At 38.2% G+C, this 17,361-nt stretch overlaps 2 protein-coding genes across 3 annotated transcripts in view; one reads left to right on the top strand and one right to left on the bottom strand.

Annotated features, from left to right (window-relative positions):
* MED4 (mediator complex subunit 4) lies at positions 1–9,300 on the bottom strand. 2 transcript variants are annotated; one of them, XM_058184128.1, is made up of 8 exons: positions 9,188–9,300; positions 8,414–8,586; positions 7,164–7,230; positions 6,720–6,890; positions 5,747–5,804; positions 4,715–4,801; positions 3,958–4,089; positions 1–443 (listed from the first exon to the last, which is right to left on the bottom strand). In XM_058184128.1, the coding sequence occupies exons 2-8, from the start codon at positions 8,494–8,496 to the stop codon at positions 271–273; spliced, it is 771 nt and encodes a 256-aa protein (XP_058040111.1). In that variant the 5' UTR covers positions 8,497–8,586; positions 9,188–9,300; the 3' UTR covers positions 1–270. The 2 variants fall into 2 exon arrangements, with proteins under 2 accessions (XP_058040111.1, XP_058040104.1); XM_058184121.1 differs by lacking the exon at positions 9,188–9,300 and adding an exon at positions 8,758–9,170.
* Positions 9,287–17,361, top strand: part of SUCLA2 (succinate-CoA ligase ADP-forming subunit beta) — a 33,307-nt gene continuing 25,232 nt past the window's right edge. Inside the window, exon 1 of the mRNA XM_058184073.1 lies at positions 9,287–9,484. Coding sequence (XP_058040056.1) covers positions 9,380–9,484 — 105 coding nt within the window. The 5' untranslated portion in view covers positions 9,287–9,379. The remainder of the gene's footprint in view (positions 9,485–17,361) is intronic.

Genomic DNA, 17,361 nt, shown 5'->3' with positions numbered 1-17,361 from the left:
TTGCAATTTCATAGATATTTATTTTGTGCAAAAACATTTTTATGAGTAAACACATACCAAAATAAATTATGTAAGAGCATAACACATTTCCAGTACCTACCTCCATCCTATTTCAACAATTATCTGAAATTCTGGGATAAAGTCATATTCATCAAATACAAGAGAATGATTCTCATGAATTTTTAAGTTTCTTCCTTGATACCACAACCTCTATCTGGAATGCAGAATGTGTGTATTCGCTGGTACGATCAAGTGAGTCAGATGCAGACCCTAATCTGAGTCACTACTGCTACTCGAGGAATCTGTTGACATAACCTCTACATCATCCTCGTTCTCCTTATTATGTCCAGGAGGTTCCAGCATAAAGTCATTGCTATGATTAGGAGGAAGCATGTTCATTGATATGTCACTTGATTGCCAGGGATATTGTGGTGCAAGCACATCTGAAGAAAAAAGAAATATACAATTACTTCATGCTCTTATTTATTTTTTAATAATATATTAAAATGACATGGAAGAACCTTCTGACTGACAACCAGAAGTTTACAGTATAAAATTATACATCAATTTTACAAAAATCAAGTAAACTAGCCGTATATTTGTAATTCCCACTGATTTTAGAAGAACATATCTTTTTCCCATTAAACCCTCTGATGCTAAGAGTACCTTGTAAAGGTAGTCCCTGAACTTACAACCATTCATTTGATGAGCGTTCGAAATTACAACAGCACCGAAAATAGACTTATGACAGTTTTTCACATGACCATTGCAGCATCCCCATGGTCACATGATCAAAGAGCTAGCGTGGTCATACTCCACTATCAAGGATGCAGCTGTAGAGGTGGTCAACAGTATTAAGTATCTGGGGGTGCAGATAACTAACAATCTGAACTGGTTTTTCCACGTAATTCTTAGTGAAACGTGCAAACTAGCGTCTGCATTTCCTCCATTGGATGAGGAGAGCACATCTTTTGTCCTGGGCACTTTTTACAGAGGCACAATTGAGTGTTTTAACAAACTGCATCACTGTTTGGTTTGGTGGCAGCAGTGCCTCAGATGGAAAGGTCCATACAGAGAGAGGTAAGGATAGCTGAGAAAATTATAGGAAGTTCACTTCCTGTTATTCAGGATACTACTGATAAGCGCTATGTATTGTATTTTTCGGAGGATAAGACACACCTTTTTCCCCCCAAAAAGAGGGTGAAAATCTGGATGCGTCTTATACTCTGAATGTAGCCCTGCCCAGTTTCTCAAACGGAGGTTTCAAAGACTGAAAAAAGCATCAGAAATGAAGCTACAGAAATGAAGCCTCCAAACAGAGGTTCAGAAAAGAAGCCCCCAAACAGAGCTTCAGAGGCTTTTTTTCTGAAGCTGTTTCAGAGGCTTTCAGAGGCAGAAAGAAGTTTTTTCTGAAACAGAGTTTCAGAGGCACAAAAAAAAAAGCAAGGCACAGCTCACAACCATTGCTAAAATTCACCTCTGGGAACAGCTGATTGGGGGTATTCCGGGAGGCCAATCCACCTGCCAATCAGTTTTCTTCTTATTTTCCTCCCCAAAAACTAAGGTGCGTCTTATACTCTGGTGCGTCTTATACGCTGAAAATTATGGTACTTAGAGCTCAAAGCATTGTTAGAGACCCCACACACCCACTTCACGGTCTGTTGCTCTCCTCTGGGAGGATGTTTCAAAGTATTTCTAGCAAGACTGCCAGATTCTGTAATAGCTTTGTTCCTTATGCCATCCATCTGATGAACTTGCAAGATTCGTTTTTCTCGCTATATACATGTATAGTGTACATCCAAAATAGACTGTTGTTTCTCCATGCCATATATGTGGGTATAATTTTGTATTTATTTAGTACTGTTTATGTAATGTATATTGGAGAGGGTGATTTTGAGAGCTGTATGCAGCGAAATTTCATTTTAATATATGCCGATTAGTGTAAATTCAAAGTGAGAATAAGGTTAGTCTAAGTCTAAAATTCAGACTCTTGGCAACTGACATTTTTTATTATTGCAGTGTCCCAGAGTTATGCGATCACCTTTTGTGACCTGATAAGCAAAGTCAATGGGAAAGCTAGATTCACTTAACATTTACGTTACTAACTTAACAACTGCAGTGATTCACTAAACTGTGGCAAGAAAGGTCATAAAATGTCCTTTTTCAAAACACACAACTCTCATTTAGCAACAGAAATTTTGGACTCAATTAGGTTTGTAAATTGAGGATTCCCATAATTTGTTAATCTAAAAAAATATCAGATTCCTGATTTCAAACCATTCACGTGCTTAGCAGATAAAAATAATTGAACCAACTAATATTCCTGTTAAACTTTTTAACAATTGATCTTCCATTAGGGCACAACTGTTTAATATATACTTTTTCCCTTTGCAAACTGAAAGAATGCTTACTGTGGACAGCAAATGGATAGTATTAAATAACTGGACAAATACCCTCCTCCGTATAAATCAAATGACCTTCTCCAGGCACCAAAACTGGATTTCCCAAAGTAAAACAAATTTCTCTCATAATAAATGCAACTGATATGTATTTCCCATGTACAAGGAAGTATAAACCATTGGCCATAATTTTATTTTCTGCCAGACAGCTCATAAGCTTCCCAATAAACATATCAACTGCCACAATGGGTTCTCCTGCAGCATTCATGTTATCCTCTACCACTTTGAGCCAAGATAGCACAACCTCAGAGCATACAAAATGTCAAGGTGTAGGTAATGGTGAAATGATTTGCCAATGCTAAAGGATGTGGATGCTTTGAGGGAATACTAGTGATTCTGCAAGAACTCATTGGCATTTGCAAGCAATGTGCTTTCAATCTGGGCTTTAGAAGAACTTCAACAAGCTCTCACAATAAACAAGACAGCAAATAAAAGGTATTCTTTATGCTATCTCCCATTTATTTTAATTGGTCAATAAGCTTATTTGCTTTTCTCTCTCACTCATATCAACCCTAGAAATTTCTACTATTTTCCAAGCCACCTATCCATCCTTTTGTTATTTTTGTCTAATTTATTTCTCAGGCTGTTACCTCAAACTACCAGAATCTTGTCTTCTTTAGAAAGTCATGTGCTTAACTCTTCTCACCGTCAGTAAAGCTTTGTTTTTTCCATTTAAAAAAATCACAGGATTAAATTCATCCTTCAGAAGTCTTCTTTCCTCTAAAATTAGCAGTGTATACAATTTCACCAGAAAAGCATCTTAGAGAAAAAGAAGGCAACCTTATTTCCTCCCTATATTTCAACTTCAGTGGTAAAGTGATGCTGATATTCCAAAAAAAACCAGCCCTGACGGTGCAATTGTTAGAATGCAGTATTGCAGACAAATTCTGCCCACAGCCTAGAGTTTGATCCTGATCGAGCTTGAGGTTGACTCGGTCTTCTGAGATTTGTAAAATGACCCAGATTGCTGGGGGAAATATGCCGACATTGTAAACCACCCAGAGAATGCTGTAAAACACTATAGGGTAGTATACAAGTTTCAATGCTGCTAAGTACTAAAACAGCTGAAGACATCCTGATCTTATTCCTCTCTACTGCATTTCATAACATCACTTGTTTTTCAATTACAGACCAGCTTTGATTTAAAAGTAAGAAATAATCTTCTGATAAAATACTGTTTTTTTAAAACAATTTTTACTCGAGCCTGTGCAAACACTGTACACACATTTCATTACAGTGATGTAAATGCTTTTAATATTTTCATTTTTAATCTCTTTGAATCTATTTCAATCTTTTTATTTTAAATAAATTCTTAAATAATTTATTTCAAGGGACTTGTCTTGATTTTCTTAATTTCATTAACTTCTGAGATTTACAACATCTGTCATGCCTAAGGTTCCACACTGCGTATTCCATACGTATATATACACTTTATATACATAAAGTGTGCATATAAACACACTTGACAGCAGACTCATTTCTCTTAAATTTCTATTACCTGGTAATCTGCCGGCTGCAAGTGCATCTCCTGGTAAGTGTCCATTAACTCCATTTGCTGAAGGATTGTTCATCTGACCCAAAAGACCACTCCTCATCTCCAAATCAGTTGGATATGGTCTTCGAGGATCCCCTTAAAAATAATGATTTTGTTTGCAATTCTGAATAAGCAAATATAAGTCAAACAGTGTTTTTTCTTTTGTGATCATTTTTACTATTGCTTTCATTTACCTTTATTACTTGTTTTAACCTCCTGTAAACTTGAAGTCATTCATGAGTGGCCAGCTTTAAAAATAGCATGAATGAACAAATAATTTATTTTCCCTGTCATACTCTTCATTAAAAAAATCTTAGATAAGTTAACAGCTGCTCACTTGGTAGCACAAAGCATGCATGCATTCAGTAGTCAGAAATTCAAAGGAAAAAAGATTCAGCACTCAAAGAGTATTGGCAATACTCTTAATACATCCTTAAAGCAGCTGCACCTTTTCTCAGGCTGCCTCTAAAGCTATAGCTTAATTCTAGAAGGCAGATTCAAGGAATTGCATGTTACATTCATATGCATGTGTGCCCCAAAGCATCTTTCACCTTAATAATCCCAAGCACTGCATAAACCTCCCATGTTAGAAAATATGTATTTTGCATTACCTATCTTATCAAATTTACCAAGTAGTACACATAAACATATTTGCAGTTGCCAAAAAATATGTAAATACCTACTGTAAGTAAAAATAAGATGATATATATTTATTATTTACCTGGCACCCAAGTTAGAGGAGCACAAACAGCATTGCTGGCACTAATTCTATGAGCATATTTAATTATTTCTTCAGAAGAAATAGCTCCTGTAAGAAACATAGATACAATGAATACACGCAGCCATCCATTCTGTAACATAAAATTCACTATTAGTCCTTTCAAGTAAAAAAATGTAGAAGCACTAACATTATAAAATGATTGTTTCCTTTTGTTTTCCCAAGCTCTTTCTTTTTTGGGGGGCAGTTCTATGTGCAATTCAATCTCTTTTCTATAGTGGAAATTTATCTTATAAGGTGCTACATTTTCATATGGTATGATGGTTCTCATGAGAAACTTTTTGAAATACCCAAATGAAAATAATTCCTGTGTCTTCAAATTAAATTCTTGTGCAAAAATAATTCAATAAAAGCCAAACATTCTGAACATTCCTCCCTACTGATTCATGAATATATTACAGACAACAGAGACATTCCAGTAGTTTTACTTTCTGTTCTGCTCTATTATTCACCATAAATTACAATTCCCTGTTGCTCTAATGTAAATAATGCCAGGAATTGCAATTTTCAAATCTCCAGGCGGCCATTGTTTTCCCTTCTCATAATTATATCTAGCATCCCATGAAGCACCAAAAACTATCCTTACAAAGCTGGAGAAATTAAACCAGGAATATGTATGTTGTTCAATTGCTCCTTTTAGTTTCACCTCAAACCTCTTGTAAATAACTGTTCAGGAGAAATCTATTGTTGGACTCAAAGATCTCACAGAAGATTGCAAGATTTTATTTAATTAGTTTTGGTCACAGCTTTATTAAGGTGCAAATGACCGAAAACACCTTGAAGTGAACAAGAATAAATGATATGTAAATCTACTGAATTGTCTTGGCTTGTACCATGAATTTTTAAAAATATATAATTATTGAAAAAAATAAATTAAGACTGAAACCAATGTTTATAAATTTTATGAGACATGCAATGTTCAATTTATGGTTGTGGTAACAGACTTCTTAAGAAATAATTAAAAACAATACTTACCTTTTCTTGCCTTTTCTATTGATTTCAGTTTTTCTTTTGCTTGATAAACAGCTGTAGCCTATATGTAAAATACTATTCATTATTATGCCGATTTATAAAAAGTGTATTCTTTCATAAATCCTCTTTACAGAAATTAAAATTCGTATAGGAAATATGCAAGTTATCCTAATCAAGGGAAAAGTCTAAGAACAACAGCTTGGTTATTTAATAGGATCCCAAGAATGTTTCTGCATTTCTTTAGGGCTATCTTTCTCACCAATTTGCTAACAAAAGAAAATCTTGATCTATTGCCTGGTTTAAAATTGTACTAAACCAGAGTTAAATAATGGGCTGTTAATTAAATAAGAACCAGCTGGCTTCATACAAAATGCTAAAGAAAAAACTAAATTGACTGATTTTCTACAGCATGCTAGCCAAAATATGGTTTTGGTCCAAAGAATTGTACAATTCAACCTCTTGCTTAATTACTGTTCCATATGCCAGCCACATGACCACTTCTTCACATCTTCGGACAGTGCTTGCTCTTCGGCTTTGAAATGGAGATGAACACTGCCCCCTAGAGTTGGAACGGCTAGCACATACGTGTGAAGGGAACCTTTACCTTTTTTATGCTGTATAAATTCAGACAATAATTTGCTAACCGGGGGTTTCAGGCTCAAGGAGCCATTTTATCTTTTTTAGTAACATGCTGTAGGATTCATATAAAATATTTACATGGTTACCAGTTATCGCATCCAAATATCAAGAAAAAAAACCTGCAAACTAGCACAGAGAAAGAAAACAGAATTCAAGAAAGTACAGACAACTGTGGCTTGCAGTAACATAGCAACCAAAGGAAAGGATTGAAGATATTAAAAATAAAGTAGCCTAATTTGCATTTACTAGAACATTTAATACTAATAAACTATACCAACTTTCTGTATGACTGATTTAATAGGCACAAACATCAAAAGATATCAAGCCGTTCACTCACCAGAATATGCTCTGCTTCTTTCAGTTGTTTTTGAAGCTGCTGAATATCACTGTCTCTTTTCTCTACAACTTTTTCCAATACCTGCATTTCATGGTGGATTTTCCCTTGATCAAGAGCTAGTTTCATCAATTCTTGGAACTCTTTATCCCGCTGAATTAACAATTCCAGGATCTGTGCAACAAATAATTATATATTACAGGAAAATGTAACTTGTCAATTTCAGGATTTCCAATAAAATCAAATCTTGTAGTAGCTATCTAGATTTTCTAATAGCTCTAGTTATAAACCTCAGGGCCCGGATAAAAAAAAGTATAGAATTGTTTATGTGACATAAGTAAAAATGGAGAAACAGACATACTACTTTACTTTTCAGGTTGGTCAACCTGTAGATAATTAACAAAAAAAAAATATTCTATAGTTTTATAAGATTTTTAAAATCTTTACCTGGCTCTCTTCCCCAGGTTGTGCTAGCTTCTGATTTCTTGAAATTGCCAAAACTTCAATCAGTTCTCTAAAGCAAAACAATATAAACGTGTTAGCAAAAAGGAGACAGTTTTAGTGTATTACTCATTCCTCCAAAGCAAATAAATTAAGTCTTCTTTTCATCTTAAATTTTGCTCCCGTTGTTTCAGCTAATCAGTTAGATTTGATATTTGATGGAACTAATTGTTATAAAAATATGATTAATAAATAAATGAAGTTAGTAACAAAAATTAAACAATTTAAGTGGTCTATAGTAAAAACATAACAAACAGGGATGGGGATTCTAGTTTTAAAAATATATAATTTGTGAAATTGAGCTAGAAAGGGCATGTTGTTTAAAGTGGACATCCTGTCTGTGATCGCACCAGTGGGCTATTTTAGGTAATTTTTTTTCCTGATCATCAATTACTAATAACCATGGATTATCAGGTGAAGTAGCATCTGCAATGTAAAGCAAACGTTTAAAATTCTGCTCAGAGGTGCATCAAAATAAATTACACTCAATTCAGAAAAGTAATTTTTGCACCTTAGACTTGAACATGTAAAATGTTTGAAGAATCATTTTCACACAAGCCAGCTTCAAAAAAAGAACAAGAGTTATATCCTGTCTAATATCTTGAGCACACTTCCCTCAACTGATGCTTCTCAAGTTTGTTCCTGCAAGTCTGCCAGCCCTTCACAACCGTTTTGCAGGGAAATAGAAAACTCCACTTTATGGTTAATCACTAGCCAGTTTGGGCTACTGGCAAAGGCACCAGGTTAGAAAGCAAGTGAGTTGAAGTCACCCATGAAAGCCAGCTGCGTGACTTTGGGCGAGTCACTCTCTCTTCTCAGCCCAACCCACCTCACAAGGTTGCCGTCGTGGGGAAAATAGGAAAGTGTGTGGGACGTGTTCGCGTCCTTGAGTTATTGGTAAAAGTAATAAAGGCGAGATATAAATAGTTCTTTTGTCACGTGAGCCTAGAAATCAGTAATTTGAAATTGGGTACTTATTAACCGTCCAATAACGTTATGTTGCACGTCGGGACGCCGTGCAAACCACCCCCTTTGGCCGAGGATAGGAGCCCGGAACACAAGAAGAAGAATACTAGCCCAGAACATTCATTAATTCATTCCTGGTTAGGCTCTTCCGCGACCAGCGCGAAATCCCGCAGCGGAACGCCAAGGGCGGCCCCGGAGAGATCCACGCCGCGACGGCCAGCAGCGCCCACCTGGCCAGCAGCTCCAGATCGTCCAAGGCAGCCAAGAGCCTCTCCCTGATGCTGCTCTGCTCCCCGCTCGCTCCGGCCGCCATCCCGCCGCCTCTGCTGGCCGGAAGACGAAGCCGCGGGTGAGATCGGAGGAAAGTACCGCAGCCAGCGAGCTGAGAGCGGCCCTTCGTGACCTGCGCAGGGGAAAAAAGGGAGAAGGACATGAACGCGGCTTTAAGCCCCACTTCTGTTCTGGAGCCTCGCATTATATTCAGCGAGGCCGCTTTCTTCCCTGCAAGGGCTCCCGCTGGGAACAACGACCCCGTTTTTAAGGGGGTGGGCGGCCCATGACGCCCGCATTTCACCTCTTCATAAGTCTCGGCGAAGGGGAGGCCTCTTTTTTACCCTGCATGCCATTCGTTGGGGGAGGGGGGCGCGTTTAAAATGTTCACAATAGCATAAATAAAATTAAAACTCTTTGGATAAAAGGCAAGGAAAAGGACGTTTTCTTTGCAGCCGCTGTTATGGTGGGAAAGGTGGAACGAAAAACGACATCAGCGGCAAGTTGGAAGGACTCGGTGATAGAGCCGCGACTCCAAAGGCCAGGTAGATCGTTATGGAGGAAATCTGTCTGCGGTCGCTAGGAATCGGAAACAACTTGACGCTACGTAATCAAATCCCTAAACTACTTCAAAGGAGGGGCGGAGCAACCGGGGCATCAAAGCACCACTTGAGCGCTTTCAGGGTAACGTGCCCGCGAAGTAAAGGCTAAGGGGCTCAAGACGTCTTACGCGCCTCCAACGCAGGACCACCGTCTCGGGCGTCTCCGCCGGTGGCTTCCACTTCCTCCCTGGAGCAGGAAGAAGAATAAACGCGCCAAGAGGCTCGGCGGCCTTCGGATCAGTTCCTCTCTTTCTGCGCAGGCGCCGGGTGGACGGGCGGGGCTGTTCTCGGGAGCGGCGGGGCCCCGCAGGAAGGAGGTCGATCATGGCCGCCTCCATGATCTGTACGCGGGTGGTCGCCGCGGCCGCCCGGCAGCTGAGCGGGTGCCCAGGTGGCAGCGGCCACGCGGCTTTGAACGCTGCTGCCAAGGTGAGCGGGCGGGCAGGTGATCCCTGGCAGGGAAGGGGCATGGGGACGTCCTTCCCACCCTCCCACCACCCGCAGCTTCTTGGGAGTTCAGCTGCAAGAGAGACAGACTGACCCGAGGCGCCCCGAAAGGGATCGGGTGCCTCCCTCCGCCCCGCCTTGTCTCCTTGCTTTACAGGGAAAGGGCGCAGAGGGAGGGTAACTGCGGCCCCGGCCATTCTACCCACCCTCACCCGCTCCTGTTCAGGTGTCTCTGGCCGCTACACTGGCTTATTTCAGCACCTTTCAGGGGTTGGAAATACAGATGAAAGCAGAGAGGGCTGGCAGGAATGGTGTTGGGGAGCCTGCCAAGGAAAGTTCAAACTGAATCTCAGTTTGAAGGATAGGGAGGAGAGTTGTGATCACTTGGCTAAAAGCAAGGTCATTCAGAAAGATCATGGCCTGTGTACCCTTTCCGTATGCTTCTGGCATCATAAAGGGAAAACCAAGGTACATTATTAAGGGTTGGCTTTATATATTTTGGATGCAGATTTTGCTCATTTACCAGTGGAACAGCTACAGTAAAGTACTTGTGAGCATTGAAATGCCATATGTTTTTTTTTAGAAACAAGAAATAGGACATTGATAACTGCAGCCCCTTCTGCACTTGTGGGATAACATTTTCTGGGGCTGTTGATTGCCATTGTTTATTGATAGTTGGGGGAAATGTGTGTTGAATTTTCACTTAGATATTTTTTTAAGTATACAGTCCTGAGATGAAGTTGGTGCCTATTCATATCCCTGCAATACTGTGACTCACTGTGTTTAGAGTTTCATCCTGTTAGTAAGAGATTCTTGCAACAGTGTACAGTGTCTTTATTGAACATGCTAAGCCAACATGCACTGTTTTTGTTGGAAAAGATATGTGGAACCTTAGGATAATCAGCTAACTTAGGGATACATTGAATCAAATTTCAGTGAGTGAGGCAATCAGAGTTTAAGGACTCCTTCCCTATAAAACAAATATTGATTGTCATCACTGGAATCTTCATATGTTTGTAGAACTGAATCTTGCCTGAGTCAAAAGAGATGCAGGCAGTCTTCATGTTGATGTTCAGGAGGCTGGAAAGTGCTGCCAAATTCTTGCTAAAAATTTGGCCTCCATGAATCAACAATAAGACAGATACTGTACAAATGGAGAAAATACAGCATTTATTGTTCCTGGGGATGGATATACAGCAGGAGGCATCCCAAAACCAACGCATACAGTATTTCATGAGATCACAAACAAGTATCTAAGTATCAGTATCTAATGTCAGCATCAACAAACTTTCATAAGGAAAATACTGAACAGGAGTAGGAGCAGGGGCGGCTGTGGCTAAGGGGGGGGGGCTTTGCTCACAATCATTCATATTGCTCCTAGCCATAGTCATTTATTGTCATCACTCTTGATTACTGTGACATGCTCTACATGCAGCTGCTATTGAAGACCACTCAGAACTGAAGCAGCACATATTTCATTATTTGTTCATGTCACACCACAGTTGCATGAACTGCATTGGCTTCCAGTTCATTTCCAGATGCAACTCAAGGTGCTGTTAAAACCTTGAATGACATGAGGCCATGTTCTGCAGGATAGCATCTCTCTGAAGAAATTTGCTCACCCCAAGTTAGCTCCAGCTTCTTTTCATTAAATAGTGTCATCTGGTAAGACTATGAAGGCACATGTTTTTTGAGGTGGACCCAGTCCTTTGGAACAGGGGTCTCCAACCTTGGTCCCTTTAAGACTTGTGGACTTCAACTCCCAAAGTTCCTTAGCCAGCTTTGCTGGCTGAGGGACTCTGGGAGTTGAAGTCCACAAGTCTTAAAGGGATCAAGGTTGAAGACCCCTGCTTTGGAACAGCCTTCCCACTCCCCCACTAAGATTCAAAGAGCCTCCTCTATTAGCCTTCTCAAGGGTTGTGAAGATCTAGCTGTTCACTTGATTAGACTGAGATGGAAACGAACCCAGCAAATGTAGGTGGAAATTTGTGATGCTGACATGGGAAGTATAGTTCTTTGGGGATTTTGTGAGTTTAGATTACTATTTTGAATTGCCTAGGTTTATCATTTATAAAATAGATAGCCATGTAATTTTTTAAATAAGTAATTTGAATATGCAAAAATATTTTAAAATTTCAGTAACAGTACATACTATTCTACTATGCAAAATTAGAAGTTATTGTAATTACCAAGTTTAAAAAATAGAATGCTTACAGAACCAAAGCAGCAACTCATACAAAACAAAGGCAAGAAAAAGTACATTTTTGCAGTCTCTGACAGATCATAAATTTAGATGTACAAATTGAATAAAGTATTCCCAACAATAAAACTTCCCCAACAAATAATTTCCTGCATGTAATCAAGTATCTTCAATTTTCTGCTTGTCCTTTCCATATGCTAAAAGTTTCTTCATATGCATGGCTTGCACATTGTCATTAGCTACATTACCAAGGAAATGTTTCTATATTGTTTTTTGCCTGATCTTTATTAGACTAGTTTAATGGCTTATCTCCATTTGGAAAAAAAATACTCCTTTTTTCTTATTTCCGAGTTGCAGATTTATATCTGATAATGCTGAAAATATGGCAGTTTATACTATGTGCAGCAGTTTATGATCGCTTGTAAGGGGAAAATATTTACAAAGTATTTGCTAACCTGTTGAACAAGAACTGGGAAGAACCAGATTCACATCCAGCCATTGAAGCACAGTAAAAGCTTTGGGGCCAGTCATTATCCCTCAGCTTAACCCGTCCCACAAGACTGTTGTGGGGACAATGCAGATGAGAATAATTTTCTGCATCCTATTTGACCTCCAGGAGGGAACGAAAGATGCAAATTTAATACATGCATTATAATAAATATCCATGAAAAATACTTGAATGATATTTGCTATCTAAACCTTTAATTTAGAGAATGAATGTACATTCAATTTACTTAACTGTTCTCAGAGAAATAATGCAAAACAAGTTACTAGAGATGAACTGTACCCTTTAAAACTAGCCTAATAAAGGTTTGAAATCACTTTAGGAAGGTTCTATGTTTCTTATATATGAGCACTTAGAATAGATGGCTATGTAGATGAAAGAAAATGCGCCTTTTGAAAGAGAAGGGGTTTTCCAGAAAGAAGAAAGGGGGGGAAAATCATGCTTAATGTATTCTCATTGCTGTCAGCTTGAACAAGGGTGTCCTTGAATATCCTTGGGATCTGTCCTTAAGCTCTGTTCTGTTCAACTTTTTATAAATTGCCAGTCCAAGAGAATAGATCAGTTCATGATTTCAGCTGTCATGTTGAAAACTGTCCCATCATCTTTACTTGCTTCCACTTAGCTCTAATTGCTCAGCTCTAATTGCTTGCATGTTTTTTACTAGGAAAAAAATGGAAAAAATTGAAGTCTTTGAAAGGCCAAAGATAAGCCTAATTCTCTCTCCCTCTCAATGATTCAGCTCAGGACAATACATGTGGGACAGAGTCTTTGGGAAGAAGGAACAGCAATGAGGCAATTCAATTTCGAGTGGAAACCAACCTTTTACTGTCAGCCAACTGATTATACATTATTGAATGGCTGTTCTGCACTTTAAAAAGGGTTGGCATCATTGATGCAGGTTGTTGATTTATAATGTAAAGGTTTGTTTATCAGACATATAGATGACATCAGACTATAAAGTGTAGTTAATAATTTAGAAGACAGATTCTAGTTTGAAAAGGATCCTGACTGTAGAAAATAGTATTAATTACAAATATATATATAATAGATAATATTTTTAAGGAAAAGCTTAACCTGCTTTTCTCCCTTTGCAAATTGTAGTATATGTTCACCAAACATACTCATGTTTAATCATAACTGTTTTTCTCTGTTAATCTGATTTTTTGGATTTGTACAACACATGAATTGTAAACTAAAACAATTAAGTTTACACAATACATTAGGTTAAAATCTGCTTAGTTAATTTATGATTCATGATATTATAATTTATCAGAGAGTGATTATTAAGTCTCAGTGCCAACCTGGACTCAAATATCCAAAGGATGCTGGTGGCGATTTCATTGACTTTGCCTTTCCTTATTTTCCTTATTTTTATTTAACATAAGTTTTTCACAACCCAACCGATAAGAGTATTTCTTTAAAAAATTCTGAACCACCCCTTCTTCCTCATAGGGGATGCAGTATCTTCAAGCAGTTGTCATTGCCCTAACATTAATTGTTTCAATTTAAAGTTACCACAGCACATAGTGGAGTTACATTTTGTACTTCTCATTTTCTTGTTATAGTAGTCCAAATGGAATCTACGCATATTCTGCTTTCTTGTATAATTATTTCTCTTTCAAATAGGATAAAGGTTAGTGTTTTTCACATCTCACATTCTAGACTCTTTCAAGGCTTTAGTAAGCTTACAATCAACAAAACTTTTACTTGATTGCGAAAAATAAACAGTGCACGCTGTAGAGACTCAGGTGCATTCATTTTGCATACATGCCACATTTTAATGACTGAATATTCCCAATTGTTAGACTTTGAGAGTTTGTAGCTTTTTTCAGTATGTTGAAATTAACTCAGTAAAACCTAGTGTTTCTAAATAAATGTGTGATATGTGATACAAATATAGCCATTGAGATTGTGGGTAATTCTTTAGATGCTGGAACGTCACTTGTTCCCAAAGGATTTACAGAAAATGAGGTAGGATGGAGGATGGCTGAAGCACAGACAGCAGAAATGGCACAAAAATAATCAAAAGAGGCTAGAACATACTTTTACGCACATCTAAGATTTGGACTTCTCTGGTTATGTTGAATTATCAGTTCTTTTGACCTGAGAATATGGACAAGAAACTTGTGCTAGACTGTATCTCAACTCAACTCCTACACATCACGGCTGAGTTAATCAAGTTTTGGAGGATTAGTGAACAGGTTGAAAGAGAGGTAACTTCATCCTTGAAGAATGAAAAGTTGCTGAATATAAGTGCGGTATAAATCAAAAAAATAACTCTGGTTTCTTTGGATCCTAACAGTAATTAATCTGTTAATATCTCCTTTATGTGAAGGGAATTTAGAAGGTGATAGCTACATAACTGCAGATGCTCTTGGAAGAAGATTATCTAGTTCTCTTTTGATCTGGTTTCAAGTCTTGGTTGTGAAACCTATTGGATAAGCTGTATAGGAAGAGAAGTATAAGGAATGCAACCTAGTTGGTTTTTCTTGACCTCTCAGTGGTTTTTGATTCTGTTAACCATAATATTATTCTAGACCAGCTTTTTGCATTGGAAATTGGGGTGTTTTTTTTACAGTGGTCCCATTCCATTTATGAAGCTGTGGTCATAAGGGGACCATTGGGTGGTTATACCATGGTCATGTGAAAGTCAAGTTTTTATGGATTCTATACTGTTATAAATGCTGTTTGAAATCTTTATGCAGCTTTCAGGAGCAATTATCAGAAGAAATGGAGTGACATTAAAACTATTCTAAATATCTCATATTCTCTTTTTTAATATTATGATAAACTGTGCTATGGATTAATAACTGGAGAAAGTGGTAGGCTAGTTGAAATCCAGTATGTTGAGGTTATATCCCAATAAGCAACATAGTTGTCTAGTTTGGGAATTTGCCTATTTTGGACAAGAGAAAGCAGTTATATAACCTGGAGGTATGCTTATACCATTGCCATCATTGCTTCCAGGAGAGAGAGAGAGTCCTCTTTTCTTACACCAAGCCACGAATGGCTTCCAGGACAAAGAGTGACTGTTTCCGGTTACAGTTGTTCCTGGACACAGATTGCTCTGAATTACTTTTAGATTTGATTATTGCAGCATGCGATCTTTGCTATTACAATTTAAAAATATTTGTTCTAAAGGAGCTGTCATTTTGCTACCAAAACAGATTAAGCATATTACTCTGACGAACAAAACTCTCTATAGAATCTGGCTATTGGATATAATACTTGTGCTATAACTTGATGCTCCTTATCAACTAATCTTAGTCTTATGCTATCTTGAGGGTGCAGCATACACTAGGAATTCGTTTACAGAATTTATATCAAGAATGCCGTCCATTATGGCATTTGCTTTGCTTAGTTAATTTGAGCCATAGGCATTTGAGATTTAAGGTATATATGTGTCTTTATCCTGACCTTTGTCTATATGCAGTTGCTGAGTGTTTTTGTTTGGATAGTATTGAGAGAAGAGTTCCTTCAGATCAGTTTTGTCTCCTAGCAACTACTAGCCAGACAACCTTAGTTTTCTTGGCAAGATTTCAGAAGTGGCTTGTCCTTGCCTTCTTCCTAGAGCTGAGAGAGAAGGGCTGGCCCAAGGCCGCCCAACTGCCTTCATCCTAAAGTGAGACTAGAACATTCACTCTCCTTGTTTCTAGTCCTGATGCCTTAATCACTACACCAAACAGACTCTTTTTGAACAATATTGTTATAAAATAGACACAGAAAATTAAGAAATGGTGGTTTGCTCTCAGAGATTTTCTTTAAGTAATCATTTTTAAATGTGGTTGTATTGAAGTGCTTATATTTTAATTGAAAAGAATCCCTGCTTTTGAATTGTTTAAAAAAACAGAATAAATGAAGATTGCTACACAAGTTGACACTGGGGTGATGACATAAGAGTTTATACTTCAGTGAGATGGGGTAATAATGTGGGGAATAATGTGGAGAATCAATGCATCTCTAATCTGCTAAACAATTTGTTTCCTGACTGGCTTCTAACTTCCCATTATCTGCTGGATGTGTTTTCCTTTCCCCTTTCTTTTATCATCTAGAGAGCATCATTAGGGGCTTTTTCAATGTACTGAAGGGGTGGCGTTAGGCACTTCTATTTCTGCAGAAGGCTATGGGGGAAAATTGTTACAAGTCTCCTCCACTTGTAACCTTCCCTGCTGGCTTCCCAAAATGTGGACATGTCACCATACAGGGGAGAGTGACAGAGTAATGTTTTACAGTGGCCAGATGTGCATGGAGGCAAGGGGAAATTCTTCAGCAGGCTGCCAAAACAGAATTGAAATCTCAAAGATTTCAGTTCCACTCCTGCAGCTTCATGAAGGATTTCCCCTCTGTGACTGGAAGGGAGCTGGGCTGCAGGAATATTGGAGACCAAATAGGCTGCTGCCAGGAGGATTTCTGCTTTTCTTGGGTTTTGCTCCATCCATTTAATAGCCTGGGAGATTGGTTAACACAGCCAAGGATACAAGGATTGCAGTTGCTGAGTGTCACATGAGTGTCTCATTTAATGGCCACTCAAGGACCAAGATTCCAATCCAAATTGTGGTCATAAATCAAGAATTACCTGTAATGGTATTGCAAATTAGTGATACAATTTATCAGTGGATGTTGCAGTGAGGCAGATAGTTAATGTAATTTCTCTACTATATTCAAACTGTGTTTTGGCTTAATAATAATAATAATAATAATAATGATGATGATGATGATGATGATGATGATGATGATGATGATGATGATGATGATGATGATGTTTTAATTTGTATACCGCCCTTCTCCCGAAGGACTCAGGGCGGTGAACAGGCAAATAAAATACAAACATACACAATAGTTAAAACAACCCTTAAAAAACTGATTTAAATTTGCCAAAAAATTTAAAATAACAATACACCCCATAAAATTACAAAAATTTAAAAACCCATCAAATTCAATTAAAATTTAAAAGTAAAATCAAGCTAGTCCAGCCATACGAAATAAATAGGTTTTAAGTTCGCGGCGAAAGGTCCTAAGGTCAGGCAATTGTCGAAGCCCAAGGGGAAGCTCGTTCCACAGGGTCGGAGCCCCCACAGAGAAGGCCCTCCCCCTGGGGGCCACCAGTCGACACTGTTTGGCTGACGGCACCCTGAGGAGTCCCTCTCTGTGGGA

Source organism: Ahaetulla prasina, chromosome 1, assembly GCF_028640845.1.
Source record: "Ahaetulla prasina isolate Xishuangbanna chromosome 1, ASM2864084v1, whole genome shotgun sequence".
NCBI lineage: Eukaryota > Metazoa > Chordata > Lepidosauria > Squamata > Colubridae > Ahaetulla > Ahaetulla prasina.
The sequence above is the reverse complement of the archived record's forward strand: the minus strand, read 5'-3'. Positions and strand labels throughout refer to the sequence as shown.

Bases quoted from the DNA above. Each gene is read 5' to 3' on its own strand.
- MED4 (XM_058184128.1), bottom strand. From the start codon at position 8,496: ATGGCGGCCGGAGCGAGCGGGGAGCAGAGCAGCATCAGGGAGAGGCTC. The intron at 4,802-5,746 runs GTAAGTATTGTT...TGTTTCTTACAG, and splicing joins AATAGAAAAGGCAAGAAAAG to GAGCTATTTCTTCTGAAGAA. The intron at 444-3,957 runs GTAATAGAAATT...TTTTTTCTTCAG, and splicing joins TGCAGCCGGCAGATTACCAG to ATGTGCTTGCACCACAATAT.